This window comes from Lipotes vexillifer, unplaced genomic scaffold, assembly GCF_000442215.2.
Source record: "Lipotes vexillifer unplaced genomic scaffold, Lipotes_vexillifer_v1.1 scaffold555, whole genome shotgun sequence".
In the NCBI taxonomy this organism is placed as follows: Eukaryota; Metazoa; Chordata; class Mammalia; order Artiodactyla; family Lipotidae; genus Lipotes; species Lipotes vexillifer.
Genome location: NW_006772693.1, coordinates 602260 through 624631, shown reverse-complemented (window position 1 = coordinate 624631; position 22372 = coordinate 602260). Strand labels below are relative to the sequence as shown.

Sequence of the window (22372 nt, the reverse complement as noted above, 5' to 3'; positions counted from 1 at the left end):
CAAAAAAAAAAAAAAAAAAAAATCCAGTTTGAATAATAAAGAGAAAAAAAGATCGGAAAAAAAAAGAACAGGGTCTCAAAGACCTGTGAGAAAATATTAAAAGGTTTAACATTCATGTCACTGGGGCCCAGAAAGAAGGAGAAAGAGATTGGTGTAGAAAAAATATTTGAAAAAATGGTTGAAACTTTCCCAAATTCAGTGAAACACATAAATTTACAGCTTCACAAAACTCAATCCTTAAAAAGGAGAAACCAAAAATACAAAAAAAACAAAAAACCCCCACCCACACCCAACCTCATTAATCAAACTGTGCTGAAAACCAAAGAAAAATTTTTTTTTTTTTTTTTTTTTTTTTGTTGGGCCTCTCATTGTTGTGGCCTCTTGCGTTGTGGAGCACAGGCTCCGGACGTGCAGGCTCAGCGGCCATGGTTCACGGGCCTAGCCGCTCCGTGGCATGTGGGATCTTCCCGGACTGGGGCACGAACCCGTGTTCCCTATATCGGCAGGCAGACTCTCAACCACTGCGCCACCAGGGAAGCCCAGGAAAAATATTTTGAAAAAATATTTTAAAAAAAGCAGCAGAGAAAAACGATATATTACATTTGGATGGGCTTCCCTGGTGGCGCAGTGGTTGAGAGTCTGCCTGCCGATGCAGGGGACACGGGTTCGCGCCCCGGTCCGGGAGGATCCCTCATGCCGCGGAGCAGCCAAGCCCGTGAGCCATGGCCGCTGAGCCTGCACGTCTGGACCCTGTGCTCCACAATGGGAGAGGCCACAGCCGTGAGAGGCCCGCATACCCCAAAAAAAAAAAAAAAAAAAAAAAAAAAAGCTTCCCTCTTATATCAGAAAAAGAAGAGCAATTTAGGTCAAAAGCAAGCAAAAGAAAAGAAACAGTAAATTTTAAATGAGAAATCAATGAAATTAAAAACCAACCAACCAAATAAAACAAAAACCAAAAAAATAAAAAAGGAGAAAAGCAATAAAAGGCTTGTTCTTAGATAGGATCTACAAAATTTATCAAACTCTAGCTAAACAAAGAAGGTACAAATTACCAATATAAGGAATGATAGAGAAAATTATCACAGACCCTGCAGAAATTAATAGGATGTTAAGGGAATGCTACAAACAACCCTATGCCCATAAATCTGGCAACTTAGTTGAAATGGACCACTTTCTTGAAAGACAGAAACTACCAAAACTCACTTGAGAATAAACAGATAACTTGAATGTCCTATAAGTATTTTAAAATTGAATTCATAGATAAGATCTTCCAACAAAGATCAAAGAAGATCTAAATAAATGGAGAGATATACTGTTTTCATGGATTAGAAGACTTACAAAGTTGTCAATTCTTCCCAAATTTTGATCTATAGATTCTGCAGTCCCTACCGAAAACTCAGCAGAATCTTCTGTGGATATTCTAAAATTAATATTGAGAAGTAAAAACTAGACAAAACAATTCTGAAAAAGAAGAAAAAAGTTGGAAGAGAGATACTGTTCAATACTCAGTTAACAACTGCATCAAATTAATTTTCTTCAAACAACACCCTCAAGATAACATCTTTTTGATTCGAAAACAGGACAATGTTGTGGCTTCAGTCTACAATGTTTGCTTTTGAAGATCAGAGCTCCCACAGTTTCTCAAGTGGAAACTGAATTATTATAGCACCCAGCACTCCAAGTTTTGATAGTGTTTGTTCTTTTGCTGTTGTCTAGAGAGGATAAATATTTGGTGCTCTTTTGTATTTTTGAAAAATACAGACTTCTAACATGATAATACATGTTCACTGTAGTCTGCATGGAAGGATGGAATTTGGATATATAGCAGTGGAGCATTTCAAAGAGTTGTGGTATTTTCCTCTTTACACACACACACACACACACACACACACACATACACACACACACACACACAAGATCAGGAACAAGACAAGTTGCCCACTCTCACCACTCTTATTCAACATAGTTTTGGAAGTTTTAGCCACAGCAATCAGAGAAGAAAAGGAAATAAAAGGAATCCAAATTGGAAAAGAAGAAGTAAAGCTGTCACTATTTGCAGATGACATGATACTATACATAGAGAATCCTAAAGATGCTACCAGAAAACTACTAGAGCTAATCAATGAATTTGGTAAAGTAGCAGGATACAAAATTAATGCACAGAAATCTCTGGCATTCCTATACACTCCTGATGAAAAATCTGAAAGTGAAATCAAGAAAACACTCCCATTTACCATTGCAACAAAAAGAATAAAATATCTAGGAATAAACCTACCTAAGGAGACAAAAGACCTGTATGCAGAAAATTATAAGACACTGATGAAAGAAATTAAAGATGATACAAACAGATGGAGAGATATACCATGTTCTTGGATTGGAAGAATCAACATTGTGAAAATGACTCTACTTCCCAAAGCAATCTATAGATTCAATGCAATCCCTATCAAACTACCACTGGCATTTTTCACAGAACTAGAACAAAAAATTTCACAATTTGTATGGAAACACAAAAGACCCCGAATAGCCAAAGCAATCTTGAGAACAAAAAATGGAGCTGGAGGAATCAGGCTGCCTGACTTCAGACTATACTACAAAGCTACAGTAATCAAGACAGTATGGTACTGGCACAAAAACAGAAAGATAGATCAATGGAATAGGATAGAAAGCCCAGAGATAAACCCATGCACATATGGTCACCTTATCTTTGATAAAGGTGGCAGGAATGTACAGTGGAGAAAGGACAGCCTCTTCAATAAGTGGTGCTGGGAAAACTGGACAGGTGTCTGTAGAAGTATGAGATTAGACCACTCCCTAACACCATACACAAAAATAAGCTCAAAATGGATTAGAGACCTAAATGTAAGGCCAGAAACTATCAAACTCCTAGAGGAAAACATAGGCAGGACACTCTATGACATAAATCACAGCAAGATCCTTCTTGACCCATCTCCTAGAGTAATGGAGATAAAAACAAAAATAAACAAATGGGACCTAATGAAACTTCAAAGCTTTTGCACAGCAAAGGAAACCATAAACAAGACCAAAAGACAGCCCTCAGAATGGGAGAAAATATTTGCAAATGAATCAACTGACAAAGGATTAATCTCTAAAATTTACAGGCAGCTCATGCAGCTCAATAACAAAAAAATAAACAACCCAATCCAAAAATGGGCAGAAGACCTAAATAGACATTTCTCCAAAGAAGATATACAGACTGCCAACAAACACATGAAAGAATGCTCAACATCATTAATCATTAGAGAAATGCAAATCAAAACTACAATGAGATATCATCTCACACCAGTCAGAATGGCCATCATCAAAAAATCTAGAAACAATAAATGCTGGAGAGGGTGTGGAGAAAAGGGAACACTCTTGCACTGCTGGTGGGAATGTGAATTGGTTCAGCCACTATGGAGAACAGTATGGAGGTTCCTTAAAAAACTACAAATAGAACTACCATATGACCCAGCAATCCCACTACTGGGCATATACCCTGAGAAAACCATAATTCAAAAAGAGTCATGTACCAAAATGTTCATTGCAGCTCTATTTACAATAGCCCGGAGATGGAAACAACCTAAGTGTCCATCATTGGATGAACGGATAAAGATGATGTGGCACATATATACAATGGAATGTTACTCAGCCATAAAAAGAAATGAAATTGAGTTATTTGTAATGAGGTGGATAGACCTAGAGTCCGTCATACAGCGTGAAGTCAGAAAGAGAGAGACAAATATCGTACGCTAACACATATATATGGAATTTAAGAAAAAAAAAATGTCATGAAGAACCTAGGGGTAAGACAGGAATAAAGACACAGACCTACTAGAGAATGGACTTGAGGATATGGGGAGGGGGAAGGGTAAGCTGTGACAAAGCAAGAGAGAGGCATGGACATATATATACTACCAAACGTAAAGTAGATTAGCTAGTGGTAAGCAGCTGCATAGCACAGGGAGATCAGCTCGTGACTGCTTGGAGGGGTGGGATAGGGAGGGTGGGAGGGAGGGAGACGCAAGAGTGAAGAGATAAGGGAACATATGTATATATATAACTGATTAATTTTGTTGTAAAGCAGAAATTAACACACCATGGTAAAGCACTTATACTCCAATAAAGATGTTAAAAAAATTTATGAATCAGTTTGAGGAATAAAAATAATAGTCAATGCATCACTGAATATATAGGTAGTATTCTCTCACTGCAAGGAAACTTTTAAAGGCATCCAAGGAAAAATAATCCACTGGGTATTTTTTTCTGAGTATTATTATAAAAAGTATTAAAATATTGCATGCATTTATAAATGTTTTATCATCACAGAAGCAAAAGAAATGTCCACCAAAAATTAAAATATCAGGATCACTAATTCACCATTTTGGCTTCTTTTCAGCACAATAAATAAAAATATTTGCTCTTAAGAAAAAAAAAAAAACAGACAAAGAATGGTGGGTGTTCCTCTCAGTTATTACTGTTGCTGAAATAAACCTGATTTATCTGACTCCTATATAAATGAAAATTTAAAACATTTTTTAAAAGCAGAGTTATATTAGATATAGGTAGGTCTGATCTACTTACCAAGTTGTTAAACAATCCCAATATTTCCCCTGTGAAATGTTTAGATAGAATCCAATTACATTTAATGTTATCACTAGCCCTTGAAATTCTGATTAGCTAAGGAAACATCAAGTGTCAGTAGCTCCAAAAGTTAATTATGTTCTAACTTGTCCAAATTTTACATATTCTTCCAGTTCCCTAAATTACTCACTCTTCCCTCAGCTGAGATAGTATGTGAAAAGCATTTAGCACAGGCTCAGGTCCTTAGTAAGTGCTCCATATTAGGTATTAGCATTATCAAGTATCTCTGGGGAAGGAAGAACACACTAGCAGATAAGTAAGATACTTATCTGATGCTTCAAAATGATCACCTTAACCTATTTACTGAAACCTCTCAGTGTAAGATTACCAAAAACATTGAAAGGAAAGCCAAGAATGAAAAATGTTAATATTTCCTACTTAGTAAGGTTGCTACCATAACTTCTTGCGAATGCTTCAACACTTTTACAAACAAATAGCAAACATTTAGGGGTTATGGCTCATTAAAACCATTTTCTACTTCAATCTCTCCTGAAATGGAAGTTCGTCTTGAAAAAGATCACTGAAAGATATGGAATATTAAAAGCAGAAATATTCATCAACAGTTCCAGTATTATTGAAATATGACTGGACCCAAAAGAAAGGGTATATTTATTTGCTAGAAAATAAGAAGTATATCAGCCTCCGCTGGATAAATGGAGTTACAGGAATACGTTACAGATGTCCTCCTAGGTAGAACCAAAGTATATAAATTGCAAATCAAAACAATAAAGGCATAACTACTACTATGTGGGACATGACCAAGTATATTCACAATTGTTTGGGAAGATCAAAGCTTTTTTTTCTGAGAGGGAAACAATAGCAACAACAACAACAACAACAACAACAAATTGGACTATTATTTTAGCTGAAGTTAATTGGTCCAGCTGGACGAAAGTAAAAGGTGGACTTCTTTCTTTTTCTTTTGAAATTTTTAAAATAAAATTTTATTATCATTAATTATTATTATTTGTACAATATTATATTTTGACTTCTACAGCACGCCCACCACCGAAGGTTTAGTTTCCATTCATTACCAGATCTTTGATCCCCTTTACCCATTTCACCCTCCCCCCACACCCCCATCCCCTCCCCTCTGGTAACTACTACTCTGCTCTCTGTATCTGTGTGTTTGCTTTGTTCTGTTTTGTTTATTATTTATCTATCTATTTATTATTTCACATTGGAGCGAAATCATACAGTATTTGTCTTTTTCCATCTGTCTTATTTCACTTAGCATAATACCCTCAAGGTCCATCCATGTTGTTACGAGTGGCAAGACTTCATCTTTTTTATGGCTGAGTAGTATTTCATCTTACATATACACCACATCTTTAGCCCTTCATCTGCTGAGAGACATTTGGGTTACTTCCATATTGTTGGATATTATAAATAATGCTGTGATGAACACAGGGATGCACATATCTTTTCTAATTCGTGTTTTTGTTTTCTTCAGATAAATACCCAGAAGTGGAATGGCTGGATCATATGGTAGTTCTCTTCTTAATTTTTTGAGGAATCTCCATACTGTTCTCCATAGTGGCTGTACCAATGTACATTCCCACCAACAATATATGAGCCTTCCAAAAGATAGACTTCTAAACTTTCAGAATCCTCCCATATTGTCAACGTCTAATGCGTATTCTCACATTAAACGTCTACGCAAACTGTTTGCCACCTACTTGTTAAGTATTTAAAAAACGAACTAGCTGCCATCTTATACTTCTTAAAAGGTACTTAAACATCTGTTTTAGTTGCAAACTAATGCACATATTTATCACTTATCTAGATTCTATAATTTTTCTTCTGGATTAATGTAGATTATCAGAGCAAGAGTACCCAGTCCTTAATTTTAGTCCACCAAAGAAAAGTTTGATAATCTCGTCTCCAAATCAACAAAATAATTAAATTTAAGTTTACTTCCTGGGAAAGTTTGTTTTTCTGAGTATGATTTGCTTGATTGAAAAATGAGAACTGTGTGACACAGCTTTTCTTTTTTTACCTTGGTTATCACAAAGCTGTGAGCTTAATTCAGGACCCAACTGCAAGGCTTAGCTTGTCTCAAGTACCTAATAGTAACTACCTCTTTAATATCCCTAGGTGGTCTTATCAGATTTTATCCTATTTTATGTTATATTCAAACTGCACATGCTTCAAATTCTTTTAGAATAGTTCAGTAAATAAATGCTATAGAAATCCATATGTCAGGATCACTTGCTGAGCAGTAAAGAAATCTGTTCACCAGAATTTTAATTTATAGAATAATTTTCATAAATGTTACAAACAAAAAATTTAATAATAACTGGTTTTTACACATAGTGGTTAATTCTATTTTAAAAAATTTACATGCCTCAACCATTTTTACTTTAAGTACCGTCATATCAATTACTTTTTCAGTAGTAAAGTAACAACTACTCAAAATAGTGATGTAACACAGAACTGAATGTTTCCTGATGGTTTCCCTGTGCTATTTCTAACATGCTAAAACCTCCAAAAAGATTGGCCCAGTGATAGAAGGCCCAAAGTAATGTGACCTTGAAAATAACACAATCAATGACTGTCCTCACACTAGGACAGAGTGAAGTCCTTGGCTTCTAGAAGGCAACACCTTGAGGAAAGGTAAGGCTAGATGAGCCTCCACTATCCTCCTGGCCCAATCTCCATGGGATTTATCTACTAACCAGGAGATTCCAAGAATAGCACCACTCTTTCAAAAGCCCCAATCAGCCCAGGACCCAGAAATGTATTCATATCATTTAAGGTGGTCGCACACCCAGCAGGGAATAAGACATCACCAACTCAAACCTATCCCTTCACGTTTCACTAACCTATAATAGCAAAACCCTGTGTTTTATGGGAATAAAAAATTATGGCAGGGTTTTGTTCTATTTGCTAAAAATTGATTAAAGATTAAGCAAAAGTCATCTGGGGTTTTTAGTTTGTTTACTACTGTCTCCAATGCTCAACCACTCTGACATTAATTGGAGAGGGAAGTGATTATCCATATTTAATTTAGCTGATTAGTTAAGTAAAACATTTTTCAATACTATAAGAGTTTACTAGCTGTGTTAAAAAGGTACACAGATAAATAAATCCACTGACTGACAGAGATCATTTGTGAGAAATATTTTCCTTACGTTATGATGATCCCGTTATCGATAGAAAATGAGTCAGAAGGTAATCCAGCAATATTCCAGGCTCGAATTGTCACTGCTTCTCCCAGAATACTCATAAGGGAATAATCATATGAGCAGGGGATATCTCTTCCTTTGCACAGATTTGTCCACTCCTTGATTTGGTTCTTTAAGACATACACAGAAAAATATAAAAATGAGGTTGGAGGTTACCAAATGAGTACCTTGTAAACTCCTCAACTATGCTCTGAGTCTACAAAGCACTGTTGAAACTCTACCTCAAAAATGATTTGTGTTCATCATATTTTTCAAAATAAAACCATAATTTAGAAGCTCTACTAGGTATTCAAATGAAAATTATATATAATGTTAAGATAAAATTTAGATAGATCCCTTACTAGTGAAATCAGAACTTTGTGTCTGGAAAAAATAATTGCCAATTATGATTCCAAAGCTTCTGTTGACAAAATACATGGAGATCACCATGTTTCTCTACACATTTTCTTTAAATGATAAATATCAGCACACCTTACTACAATATTGTGGTATAAAAGTAAATCCAATTTGAACCAGTAGGGGACACAGAAAACATTTGTGTCTGGCTCTCACATGTCCTGGGGGAGAGACCAGAGCAGGGTTATTAGGCACCAATAAGGATCAGGGCGCATACTGGAGTTTTGGATACCCCACCTGGGGCACAGTTTGCTAGGATGCTCAGGAACCAGAAGCGTACTTCATGCTTAGGTTCACATTCAGAAAATCAGAAATCAAGGTCCAAATTGAGGTTATAGATCAAAGGGTTCATAAACACTGAAAGACATGACTGGAGAGAAAATAGGTTAGAAAGGGGCAAGGAGAGGTGGATATGTGTGGTGTTGATACCAGTCCATAGGCAAATGAGGATGCCATGTGTGCCAAGTGGAGCTAGCTGAGTGGGCATGGTGGGTACTACCGTCTCCCTCGGGGTCCTGCTGAGTAGGTTGGACCAACATTCCCTTCGGTTTGCACATGAAAGGCTATGACAGTCTGGGGACAGCTGATGATTTTCATGACCTCGATTAGCCGGTTATTCTGTAGAATGCCCCACAGCTGGGTCTGTGTAGTGTTCTCTCATGAGTCAATTTAGGTATGCACCTTTGGCAGGAATATCACAGACATGATACTGTGTTCTCATTGCATCTCATCAGTGGCACATGATTTCAAATTGCCCATTTATGGATGACATTTTTACTTTGATTAAGCCATTGTCTGCCAGGCTTCTGTCTCATAATTATATGGTCTTAGGTATGATTAAAGCTTCCTTGGATGGTGGGCCATAACACAAAGACACTCCTATAGATGAGAGGCAGAACTCTTTGTTACGTACAGCTCCAAATGAGGGAAAGCTGACACACAGGAGGCTGCACCTGGACACAGAGTAACAGCAAGGTGGAACTGTAGGGGGCAGTTTATAAACATCAAGCAGAGTGGGGTGGAGTTAGCTAGGTTTCCAGGGCTTCCCGATGACTGGGTCCTTTGAATAGCTCCACAGGCACTGGGAAGAAGGGGCCGTCCTTGGGTGTTAGGTATATGGGGGCCTCTGGAAGTTGGATATGTGCCTATTGTAACCCAGGACTATTAGAGCCTGAAAGGGGAAATGGTTGGCGTGAGGGCTTAGCAAACTGCCCGCAGAAGGGAATTCAGAGTTGTTAACCATGATTCAAACTTGAGTTAAGACAGCACACTCATGAGTACTTAATGACTATCACCTGAGGTTTTACTTGCTTTGGTTGTTGGCACCAGGACAGATGGCATGGCTACGTAGGGCAGAGGAGAAGGCAGCATTTCCAGTTTGATTCTGGCTCCTAGTGCACAGTTCCTATGGGCATGTTTTGATTTTTCGTTGGCCTGAAGACTTTTGTGGGGAGGTCTGAAGGTTTTCTCAGATACAGCTTGATGCTGGTATGGGCATCGTAGCCAGTGATATGGGGAAGAAGTAAGGAAAATGAAAGCCATAGGTGCTGTGGAATGCTAGCTATAGTTGACAGGTGTATTATGTTATCACAGATGAACTCTGGCTTAGAAATTTAAGCGGCCAATTATACATCTGTAAGGGTGTAGCAGCAGAGAATAAGTGAAATGAACATGAGGGCCTCTGAACAAGCATCTCAAAATACAAGCCAAGGACCTTGGCTGGTAATCAGGTGGTAAGATAGTTGGTGGAAATTGAAAACTGACCACCAAGGGTGCCATCTTGGCGAAAGTAACTACCACCACCAAAGCAGTTTTGACTTTGATTATCGGTAGGAAAAGGTCTCTTAGAAAGTTCAAAGTAATTCAGCTCCAGGGCTTGTATGTCCTTACAGCTTTGTAGGATTTTGTTTTGGAGATAGGCATGGGCATTACAATCGAATACTGTGGGCCCAGTTATGCTAGGAGAATGGAAATTTTCTACATTTTATTATGAGGAGTGCCAGAAACTCTACAAAGGGGTTGATGAATAATTGACAGCTACTCAGACTCAAGCTTAGAGGGAGGGGATCTAGCTACTTACTGCAGGCTCTTGGTATCCAGAGACTTTGATGTTAGGAAAAAACCTAGATTGTTTTAAAGCCTTTCTGTCTTACTTGGGTTTCCCAGTAGCAGACTCTGACATGAAGATTTATCTGAAATGATTTATTAAGGAAGGGATACTAGGAGAAGCAGTATAACGACCAGGAAAAAGCCAGTAAAAGGTGAGAGATCAGCCAAAGTTCTGCACAGGTGGTTACACCTTATTCCTACAAGGGGTGAAAGTTATTCCTCGCATTTGTTCCAACCAGAGGAAGGGAGACAGACCTTCAGGCTCTCACCTCTGTCAGTCTTTCATTGAGGCCAGCCTCAGAGGGCAGTAAATTCCCAGCCAATTTTAGCTCTCCAAGCACTGCGCAGAGTTCTAAGAACCCAAGGGAAGTCTGCCAAAAAAGGCACAGGTGCTGGTTGTTGGACGTGAACGCACAGGAAACCAGGTGGGATCTGGGCAGAGCACTGAAGTTGCCACTATTACCCTTGTGCTTAGAATCGAATGGGAAACGTGACGGGGCGTAAACTGCCAGCTGCCCTGACCCAGGAGAAATAGATAAAAGAGACGATTACAGAGCAGGATTCAGAGAATGAATTCAAAGGAAGGAACAATGACATTAGAGATTAGTTAAGTGAAAGCCTAGGTTGCTACAGTGAAGCAAGGAAGGGATAAAATTGCCTTCAAGCCTTCTTAGATGGGACAGGATAAGGTGTCCTCTTGAATCAGGGGTGGGGACAGTGGACATGAGTTCACAGAAGGAGTTATGAGCTTTGCTTGGAGCTTGTGTCTAGTTTAGTGTTGCTTTGCTTCTGTCCATAAATTTCAAGGTCTCAGTTCAGGCCTCAATGCTTCCTTGAAGCATCTGTGTAGTAGTCTAACTGGCAGCCCCCATTCTGGTGGAAGCAGGTGACTGGGGAGTCAAGCAAGATGCAGTGCTTTGGAAGGAGTCGTCAGAGAGGGCTGGGTTGGGAGGAGTGGCCCTGGCTGGTGACTTCCAGCATGGCACTGGAATGCTCAACAGGAGCCAGTGCAGACACCCGGGGGTATGTTGGGAACCAACAAAGGAGTGTCGGAGGCTCTGCAGGTACTACTTTCAACCTTCCAAGTTCACATAGAAGAGTAGAAAGAGGGCTAAATTAGGATTCAGGTGAAAACAAGTCTCATTTCTGCTCTGTCATTAACCAGCTGTGTGGTTCTGAGCAGTTTTCTTAATCTTTATAAGCCTCAGTCTCTGAAAATGTCGAGCAAACAAGTCTATGACGAGGTAAATAGTGTCATGTTAAAAGTTAATTATCTGAACTACAAGATGTCAATGCCATAACTGCAGACAGACACAAATGAAGACAGAAAGCTAAGAAGAATATGAAAGTCATGCACCAGGACAAGGGCTACCAGCACCCAAAAGATAAAGACAGAAGCATGATCAATGTGAGGATTTTAAACTAGTTTGGTTAAAAGCAAACAAGCAAACCAAAACAGTGGCCACCAAGAATCAACCCTACTTAAGCGAAAGCCCTGAATTCAAGTGAAGCTCAACTGAGACCACGGGCAAAGCGAATGCTTTGTAAAACTTGATGAAGCCACACACAGAAGTGGGTTTTCATTTACTCTCTCTCTCCTCCGTTGACACCAGAAGCTATTGCCAAATGTTTCAAATTTCTCTCTTCTCTTTATTTTCACTGCCTTCTCCTTTTAATTTCTCTAAATCTCTCCTCCTGCTTTGACAGGGCCAAGTCCTGGGTTGTACATCTAGAGAGAGCTGAAGAATGTGCTGGGCCTCATTGAGAAAGGGACTGAACAGTGGAACAAAAAAGCTGGGAGAAGTAGGGGTTAGGAGTTGGATCGAGGAGGCAGAATCCGTCAAAGGGGTGGGAATTCGAAGCAGGGAACCTGGTATTTATTTTCTTAGGAAAGAAGCCACTTATCAATTGGGTTTTAGGTAGGTTCATCTTTTCCTCCCATAAAGTTTCAGTTTCTCAAGTCATTTGGAAATGATTTATTACTGAGATTCATAGAGAGTAGTTGACTAAACACCCCCAGCCCCCCAAAATATCCCGATACCTTTATACTTGTTTGAGAACTGCAATTTTATCAGTAGAGCCTACCATTTCACATTACGTTCTAAAGTAGATCTTTCTGTTTCTAAAACAATTAGAAGAGTATTTGATATAGCACTTTTTTGGCTACCAAGCTAATTTATTGAATAATTAAAATACACAACTAGAAATCACTTGAAAACATTTTTCTCCCTCGTACTTACCAAAAAATCCAAACAAACAAACAAACAACCCCAAGATTAATGTTGATTGTAATAGGAGGGTCAGGAAGAGACCCTAGAGGTCGATGAGTACTCCCTACCTGTCGATAGTTAGATGTAAAGGCTCCGAGGTAAGCGACGACCCCTGAAGAAATGAGGATGTCCCCTGTCAGGTTGATGTACAGCTGCCCCAGCTCCAGAGCTGTTTGGCTCCAGCGAGTTTTCTCACCCCCAAGGCCTCCGATCAACTTTTCAGCTCGTTCTAGCTTTTTGCTACACAGGTCAACCTCAAAAATAAAAGTAAACTTTTATCAACATCTACAAGGAGAATAAGTTAAAAAATTATTTAAATTTCTGCAAGATTTTACCCTCAGGGATAAATTTTTACATTACAAACACGCCTGGAATTTATTTTTTTTAACACTCTAAAAGAAAAATGTGCAATATCTAACTATGAAGACTGGCAAGTCCATGACCTTTTAGAATATTTTTCATAATAAAGTGTGTACTTTAATATAATTTGTGAAATTCCTAACAGATATTTATCATATAATGCAAAGAATAGCTCTATTAAAGGAAATGAGCTACAGTATGAGACACTGAAAGTTAATTAAGTAACAAAGGACATCCTCTTGCAAATATAGATGTTTCCCCTCCATTTTAATAATCTAAATGCATTTTATTTTAAATATTCTATGAACGTTTTCCCCTCGTTTAACTTGTGGTTGATTTAATGATAATTTTAAAGGTTAAAAGTTTTAATAATTTATGCTTACTTACAAAGCACAATTTTCAAGTTGTTAAATTGTGTAAACCTACTCGGACACTTGTAATTAACCTTAAATTAGGACATCAATCAACAGCTGACAGCCTACTTTGTGCATAAGACTGTCAACCAAGTTTGATTATACATAATGTTATTTTAAGAAAGAGGAAGGATAATTATGAATATGGCAAACTTTGGGAAAAGCTATTTCAACCCATGGCAGTAGCAATATTCCAATAGAATACCTGAATTATTTTGATTAATTTTAAGTGACTTAGCATCATTATTCTTAGAAGATGACAAGACTAAGTAAAGGTTATCTTAAAGTTCAAAATGAAATAATTTACATGAACTGAGGAAGTAAATAATTGATAAAAGCAGAGACATTTAGATTATTTTGGAATAAGAATTTGGCTTATACTTTTTATGCTATTAATATTTATATTAAATAAATGCTTTCAGATTAAAAGATATAAAATACTGTATCAGTTTATCTAAAGATAGGTTTAAAAAAAGCAGAAGGTATGTAATTGGTAATATTTTTGATATTTCCTAAATAAAAACCTTTCTCTCTTAATTTTCCCTCCTTTAATATCTTTTGCTTCCTAGTTTCTTTCTTCACCCATTCTTCTTTCAACAGTATTAAAATGTTGAATCAGGTCTTGGACTATAATAAGGTTGCCATCAGAAACCACCAAGTAAAAATATTTTAGCCAAAATTTCTCTTCCAAAAGTAGATTTTTAATACACATATATGCATGCATTCAATTTACATTACCATAATTTTCCAACATTTTATTATGAAAAGTTATTTCAAACATACAACACAGTTGAAAAACGTTTACAGTGAGCAACCACATACCCATTTTTTAGTTATATTATTTAAACTAAAACTGATCACTTGGAACCCATGCCTAATAATAGGTCACATTTTTAAGATTAGCACAATGTCACATATTGCACAAATATAGAATTTGTGCACATATCCTACAGAAAGAAGCAGTCTAGTACAGTGAGAAAGAGCATAGCTGTTAGAGTCAGATTGCCTGGGTTTGGATCTTAGCTTAGAAGCTGCATTGACCGTGAGTAAGTTGCTTAACTTTTCTGTGCTTCAGTTATTACAAAATGGTTTAAAAAGATTACCTACCTCAGAAAGCTTTTGGGAGAATCAATGAGGTAATATACATTGCTCTCAGAACAATAGTGCCTTGCATATAAGCATGCAATAAATGTTAACTGTTATAAAGTTTTGACTTTTTTCTGGAACATAATCAGACACTAGCAATTAATTTTTGCAAATGGTATCACTATCTAAGAGCAGTGATTTTAGTCTTAAAAACATTTTGAGTGGACACACTATGGTTCTGGGTATTGAGTTCTAATCTCAGCTCTGCCATTAACTCTTTTTTTAAAAAAAATAATTTTTTTGGAGTATAGTTGATTAACAATGTTGTGTTAGTTTCAGGTGTACAGCAAAGAAAATCAGCTATTAACTCTTATATAACCTAAGTCACTTAACATTTTGGTTCTCCATTTTCTCACTTATAATGAAGAATGATTTAAATAATCTAGCTCAATATTCTAGTAATCTACAACAGAGATTATTGGCAATTTTTTTCTTTTTGTGGGGTAAAGAGCCAGAAGGTAAATATTTTAGGCTCTGTGGACCAAGAGGCAAAAATGAGGATATTATATAGGTATTTATATAATCATTTAATATATAATCATTTAAAAATGTCAAAACCATTATTAGCTTGTGGGCTGTACAAAAACTGACAATGGTGGACTTGGCCTGTGGTCCACTGTTTGCCAACCACTGACCAGGAAGAAAACAGGATTGCTATGTTTGTGCCAGCATGAACATCATTTTTATTTAGAATAATTGAGGATTTGCCCATATTTGTCTGTATTATCCTATACCTGGTTTTCCAAGTCAGCCTTCTTTTGTTTATTTAGTTCGAGTGTGTCCTGAAGCTTGGTCAGCTTGTCCTGAACTTCCCGAAGCACTGACTGCTTCTTTCTGAGACCATCCATGGCAATTTTAAGCTCCCCTTCAGCTGCAGCCAGTTTTATCTTTTTGGGAGCTACTATTTTTGCCACTCTGCCAAAAGTAAAATTGGAAAATTAAATACATGTTTAATATTCTAGTGTACTTTCTATCACTGAATTTACTTTTCTAATATACTTACTATACCTCAAAACACATCTTCATGTATAACCTATACTGATTTCTATATTTTATATTTCATTTAGGAATCAGTCAAATCTGATCTCAGCACATAAAACATGACTATTAAAATAGATATAAATACACATAATGTTTTCAAATAAGTAATTTTTTTACCCAAACTAAAATATTCAGTTGTCACCAATGTCAATTTCAGTGATTTTGGAAAAGGAGAATAAGCATATACATGTAAAATAAGAGCAGTGTTTGTGGAAACTAGCCTAATTCGTTAAGGCTTAATTATGATGAGAAGAAGGGTATTTTATGTACATCATTTTACTCTTTCATTTTTAAAAAAATTTTATTATTTTAAATAATTAAATGGGTTAATCTATTTTATTTTCATCTCAAAATAGTTAAAATGATTTTGTGTGTGTCCACCCACTTCCTCAGTTCCCCAACTCTGTTTTTTCTCTTCCAGTTTTATTAAATACATCTAAGAATGACACTCCTGTCTTTATATTGTACTCTTCTCAAATTTCAGAATATATCCCTAACTAAAACCAGCTATCTTATAAATATATATGTTGGTAATAAAAGGGACTCTGTAGGAAAAAGGATGGACCTAAATTCTCTTTTATCTGGAAAATGGAATTAAGTCATGTTATCTTTCTAAGTAAATGATAAAACATTAAATTAAAATTTATCATTAACATAATATATCCTGGTCCAAAATATACATAGCCTGTAATATATATGTACAATGATTCAAACTGTTTATGAGTTTGAAAGACATCCAGTAATAGTTCCTGTTTTGAAGAAATAACCAAAAAATTTTACTCTGTTTTGTATATAAGTATTTCTCATACAATCATCAAAAAAGGCTGTTTGTCTAAACAAAGAATATATGTTAAGGGTGGTTTTCAAAATGTGGTCCAAGACATGTCCCCTCCCCTTCAGGGACTCCAAGAGTTCCTCCTTGTGCAACTAAACATCTGTGTGAGGCTGCATTTTCCTCATATACTTCAATCAAAACAATATATCCCACAACAGATTGAATGAAGAAGCAGATCTGAGAGTCCAGCTGTCTTTTAAAGCACATAGTAAAGAGATGTGCAAAAATATGAAACCACCACTTTTCTCACAACTTTTTTTGAAAATGTGGATTAAAAAAAAGTTACTTATGTAAACATGTGGAGTTTTTTATTGCTATTTAAAAATGAAGTAAATATTTTTTTAAATTCTCAGGGTTTAAAAAAAATTATTTATTTATTTATTTATTTATTTATTTATTTATTTATTTATTTATTTATTTATGGCTGTGTTGTCTCTTCATTTCTGTGCGAGGGCATTCTCTAGCTGCGGCAAGTGGGGGCCACTCTTCATCGCGGTGCGCAGGCCTCCCACTATCGCGGCCTCTCTTGTTGCAGAGCACAGGCTCCAGACGCGCAGGCTCAGTAATTGTGGCTCACGGGGCTAGTTGCTCTGCGGCATGTGGGATCCTCCCAGACCAGGGCTCGAACCCGTGTCCCCTGCATTGGCAGGCAGATTCTCAACCACTGCGCCACCAGGGAAGCCCAAAATTCTCAGTTTTAATTTCTAACATGGTGGATAAAAAAGGTTTTGGGGTCTGCAATAATTTTTAAGAATATAAAGGGTTCCTGAGTCCAAAAAGTTGAAGTATCATTGGATTATACTGTTTAGTTGGTACAGTCTTACCTCCAGTAAATATGTCATATAACAGGCATTAGACAGGATTTTCTGAGGACCCTCTCACCTATGTAGCTCTTTATATTATTTAAATGGCCAGACCTGAAAATAAAACACACCAGTTCATTTTCTTTTTGTCAGTACTTACTTGTCATACGAATCCATTGCTATGACCCATTTGCACAGACCTTCGGCTGCTGTGGAAGCATTTCTAATCTTTTCTGGAACAAAATCTGGATTTGGAATATAATTTTTTCTTATGATGTTCATGTAAGCTGGAGGAATATTGTCCTTGTCATATTCATGAAGTGACTGTAGAAATCGAATGTCACCAAGAAGTCTTTTGGCGGGACCCCAGAAATCCTCAATTTTTTTCCCTGAACCCGTTGGGTCAGGGATTTTGTCAGCTTTGATGCCTTTCAAGATGCATACAGCTTCCATAACAAGCTTGACACCAGCGGGAGGACTCTTCATGGATTTTACCACTGTAATGTCCTTGAAATAATAACATGCTATTATTAAAAAAGAATTGTTTACATATGACTTGTAATCGGGTCCTATTTTCAAACTAAGCCATAAGATAGAAACTCACTGTTCATTGGGTAGAAACGGTGAAAGTGACAGAATTGTTTCAAGAAGTGTTGAGAAGTTTATCCCAAAGGAAAAGTTACAGACAAAAAAGAGTAACGGGAAGATACCCTATACGAGACTACTTATGACATGAAATCTACTTCAAAGACACATGAGAGAGAGTCTGGCTGTCACAAAGTAAGAGTTTTGTTGCTTCTGAAAAGCTATAAAAGTTATAGATGCAAACAGAAAAACACAGAGAAATTATACATATGAATGTCTCCTATAAATCAACTATATATAGTTAGCTCCTGTAAACATTTTCTTTTATATTCCTCTATATCTTTTTCATACGTATATGCTATAAACCAGTGTATATGCTGTATTTTAACCAATGGAATCATAGTATACTTAACATACACGCTGTTTTAAAATCTGTTCTATTTCAATCACAATACATAGTGAACATCTGCTCATGCTAGTAAACACTTACATCATTTTTAATGGTTGTATAGATAGTCTTCCAATGCATAGATAAGAACCATAATTCTAATACCCTATCTGTGCCTTTTTCTCTTTTTTACTATTACAATTGCCATATTGAATTAAAGTTTTAATATCTTTTATTTTTTTAAAGCTTTTGACAAATACTGACAAACTGCCTTCCAGAAAGCAGAAGGGTGCCTGCTGTTTTACTACATACACCCTTAGCAACACTGGTAGGCATTCTGACAGGCTAGAGAAATTTTATTTTGATCTGTATTTCTTTAAATACAAATGAAGAATGATATGTTTATTGACATTTTGTATTCACATGTTTATTGACTATTTGTATTTCCTCCTTTGTGAATTAGTACTTCTTTATACCATTTACTATCTTATCTTAGAGCTTGTTATTGATTTGTAAGAGCTTTTCACATAGAAGCATATTAATATCTTGTTTACCATATAGTTGAAAAGTTCTTCCTCAGCGTTTCTAAAGTTCTGTCTATGGTGTTTATATCAAACAAAATGTGTTGGTTTTTAGGTACTAAAATTCAGTACTTTAAAAAAGTTTTATTATTTATGAAAAATACAAAAGAGAGCATATACATTACGAACAATATTGCTTAGTGTTTTTTTGTTCCTGATTTCTTATACCAAAGAAATCCTAGGTTCTGGTTTACATTCCAAGATTATTAACATCTGACCTACATTTTCAACCATTTTTATAGTAATATAACTATTTATATTTAAATTTCAATCTGAAATCTATTTTGGAGTAAGGTGTGACGAAAGGATCTAACACTTTCTCCCTTACCTCACCCAAAAGTTTAGCCAAGATTCCCAACACTATTTATTTTTTAAAATTCATCTTTATCTTTCTTAATTGAAATGTTCACTTTCACACCTTAATTTTTAATGAATTTCAAAGCTTAGACATGCTATCATAAAATATAACATTATAAGCCATATTATGTATCACAAAAAACAACTAACATTGACATGACACTCTATCATATATACTGTAAGGTATATTCCAATTACAAGTGTCTAAATATGAAATAGGTGCACATAGCATCAAAATATGTACTTGGGTCTTATACCCCTGTTGATTAAAGTTGCTCTGCAAAGTTCCTGAAATAACAGTTGTTGTATGGTTGTTTAGAACATTTGGAAGCTTGCTTCTTTTTCAAAATTGTCTTAGTCATGCATGTACATTTCTTTTTTTTCCAGGTGAATGAGGGAATCTTTTTCCCAATTTGAAAATGAATTCAATCGCATTAAATGTGGAGACTAATTTGGAAAAACAGACAAGACTGTAGCACACAATATTAAGTACTTTCTTAAGCTATGATGATGCGTCTCCCAGCAAGCCTGTGGCTGTGCTCTTACCTGTGCAGTGAGAGTGTCAAGGGCAGCTAGAGCTGACTCTAATATGGGCAAGGCCCCTGCCAGGTCAGCATCACATTCATCTTTGATGGCTCTGGCAGCCACAGCTTGTTCATTTGCTATTGTTTCATCAGCTTTCACTATTTTTTCAGTTTTGGCAACTTCTACAGACTCCCTCTCAATGATCATCATCATTTCATCAACCTCTTTGCTAGCAACTTTTAATTGAGGATGTAGAGCCTCTAACTCGAATTGCATTGTGGCTACTTGAGATGCAGCAGAATCCAGTTTATCCAAACCCACTTCGTACCTCTTTTTCATTTTCATTACTTCACTGAAAGCAAAGATAAAACAAGGTTAGCTGTCAGGCTCTAGCTCCCCCTTCAAGGAAAAAAATTAAGTGTTCTTGAGCTTTTCAGGCTTTTTCAAGGCATGACTAAAGAAATGGACCTACTGTATAGCACGGGGAACTATACTCAGTATCTTGTAAATAACCTATAATGGAAGAGAATCTGAAAAGTTATAAATATATATAACTGAATTGCTTTGCTTAATACCTGAAACTGACACAACATTGTAAATCAGGTATACTTCAATTTTTAAAAAGTGGTTTGAAAGATTTTCACATATATTAACAATTTTGTGAAAAATATAAACTCTAGAACTTTAGATTGTGTGCAATTAAAAGTAGATAGTATGTCTAGGGATTTTTTGTATTTCCAGTACCTGACACAATATCTAGGCATATAACAAATTCAAAAGATAAATACACTAAGTATAAGGCAAGGAACCTCCTATACCAAGATGAATGATGTGCCTCTACAATTAGTCACCTTGGGAAGTTTATTCCAACATTATTGTTCCTTAAAATCTTTTTATAATCAGTTCTTTTAAATAGACTTCAGTGCCCAAAATATATTATTTTGAATGCTGCCAAATGTGGCATATAATTTTAAGATGTGTTAAGTATCTTGAAATAGGAAGTTTTTAATTTAAGATAAAAGTGGCCAATAGAGAATAAAGCTCAACACTTTTTTGGTGCAAAATTATTATAAGGTAATAATAATTGATTCAAAATAATGTAATATATATATATATATTTTTTTTTTTTGGTGGTACGCGGGCCTCTCACTGTTGTGGCCTCTCCCGTTGCGGAGCACAGGCTCCGCGGCCATGGCTCACGGGCGCAGCCACTCCGCGGCATGTGGGATCTTCCCGGACCGGGGCACGAACCCGTGTCCCCTGCATCGGCAGGTGGACGCTCAACCACTGCGCCACCAGGGAAGCCCAAAATAATGCAATATTTTAACATACTTTAAATTTTTATCTGCATTCATATGTGTTCTAGAGATAATTATACATTATGAGTAGAGAAAACTCTCCTTTATAATTTGTTTCATTTTAAATATTTGAGATGTCATAATGTCTCAAAGTAAAAGGTGACACATTTTAGAAATTCTCTTCAAAAAGTTGGTTGGAGTAGGTAACAAACCAACCTGATAATTGTCTAAAGGTGGAAGCGCACTCTTCAACTGAGTGCTTAACTGGCTCGAGCTGGAAAACTGAAAAGGATGTCATAGGGAAAAAAAAAACAAAAACATTACAAGTCAGGACATGCTACACTTTTTGGCATTTGTGATTCTCTCCGAGCAAAACGTGTTACAAAAATGGGAACTGAGGAGACTGGATAGAGGATACCATATTATCTGTGAGTTTGGTTTCAGTGGAACCCTTGTGGAGCAAGCACTGGAAAGGTCTGACTCCTGCCAACACGAAGCAGTTTCAGTGTGGTGGTTCATCCCACATGATGCTTTGCTGGCTAAAACACTGGTTTCTTGGCAGGGAACCTGATAACTTGCTTCGAGGTTACAGTATTACCTGGCTATAAGGAGATCTAAAGACTTTAGCTATTAAAGGAAGACTAACTACAGGGTGGGAATTCTAGTTGAGGTAAAGGAGAACATTTTTAAAGAGAGGAAAGTTGAAAGGCCAACAAGAATATCTAAAAATGCCTAGAAAACTATTACTTTCAACCTTTCTCTAAGTTTGTATCTCATTTTTATAATCTTTCTTCCAGTTAGGATGCCCTCAAATACTGTGAGTATATAATCAAACAGAAAGATGAGTGATACCCCCAAATTAATCAGACTCCCCAAGTGGTTTTGATCTCCCTGGATGGGAAAATATGGAGGGAGAAAAGCAAGATTCCATTAGGTTAAAGATCCTAAGATCTGCATGGAAAGAAATAATAAAATGACAGCCAAAGAAATAGTAAAATTCAGCTAAGTCGTGTAGCAGCCTTGGGTGGGACTTGAAGATTTCACTAGGTAGATGAGAAAAATACCACTGGTATGATTCAACACGGGGTGTGTGCCATGATGAATGGGAAAGCTATGACACTCCTGCTGTGGAGGCATTACAAAAGTCACTATAAATACGGCTAAAGAGTTTCCCAGCAGTATCTAGGTAGCATCTTGGACAATACGAGAAAAGGTACTTCAAAATGCCTGAGATAGTGAGTTAGCCATAGGAAGATTTAGAATGAACTAGAGTTAATATGCAAAAACTAAACTTATTAGTTTTTTGTCAAGGAATCTGTGCACATTTGGTGCTTTAAGTATTTTTTTAATATTTAAAAGAATTTGGTCTATTAGAGGAACAGATCAGCCTTGTACTCCAATATAAGTTATGTAATTGATCAACAGAGCTAATTTGT

At 36.5% G+C, this 22372-nt stretch overlaps 1 protein-coding gene across 1 annotated transcript in view; it reads right to left on the bottom strand.

The window, feature by feature from the left end:
• The window catches only part of DNAH7 (dynein axonemal heavy chain 7), a 253806-nt gene that overhangs the window by 76484 nt on the left and 154950 nt on the right, over positions 1–22372 (bottom strand). The window contains exons 43-47 of the mRNA XM_007447818.1: positions 19660–19990; positions 17363–17709; positions 15258–15438; positions 12673–12858; positions 7776–7939 (exon numbers count right to left, since the gene is read on the bottom strand). Of these exons, the coding sequence (XP_007447880.1) occupies positions 7776–7939; positions 12673–12858; positions 15258–15438; positions 17363–17709; positions 19660–19990 (1209 nt within the window). The remainder of the gene's footprint in view (positions 1–7775; positions 7940–12672; positions 12859–15257; positions 15439–17362; positions 17710–19659; positions 19991–22372) is intronic.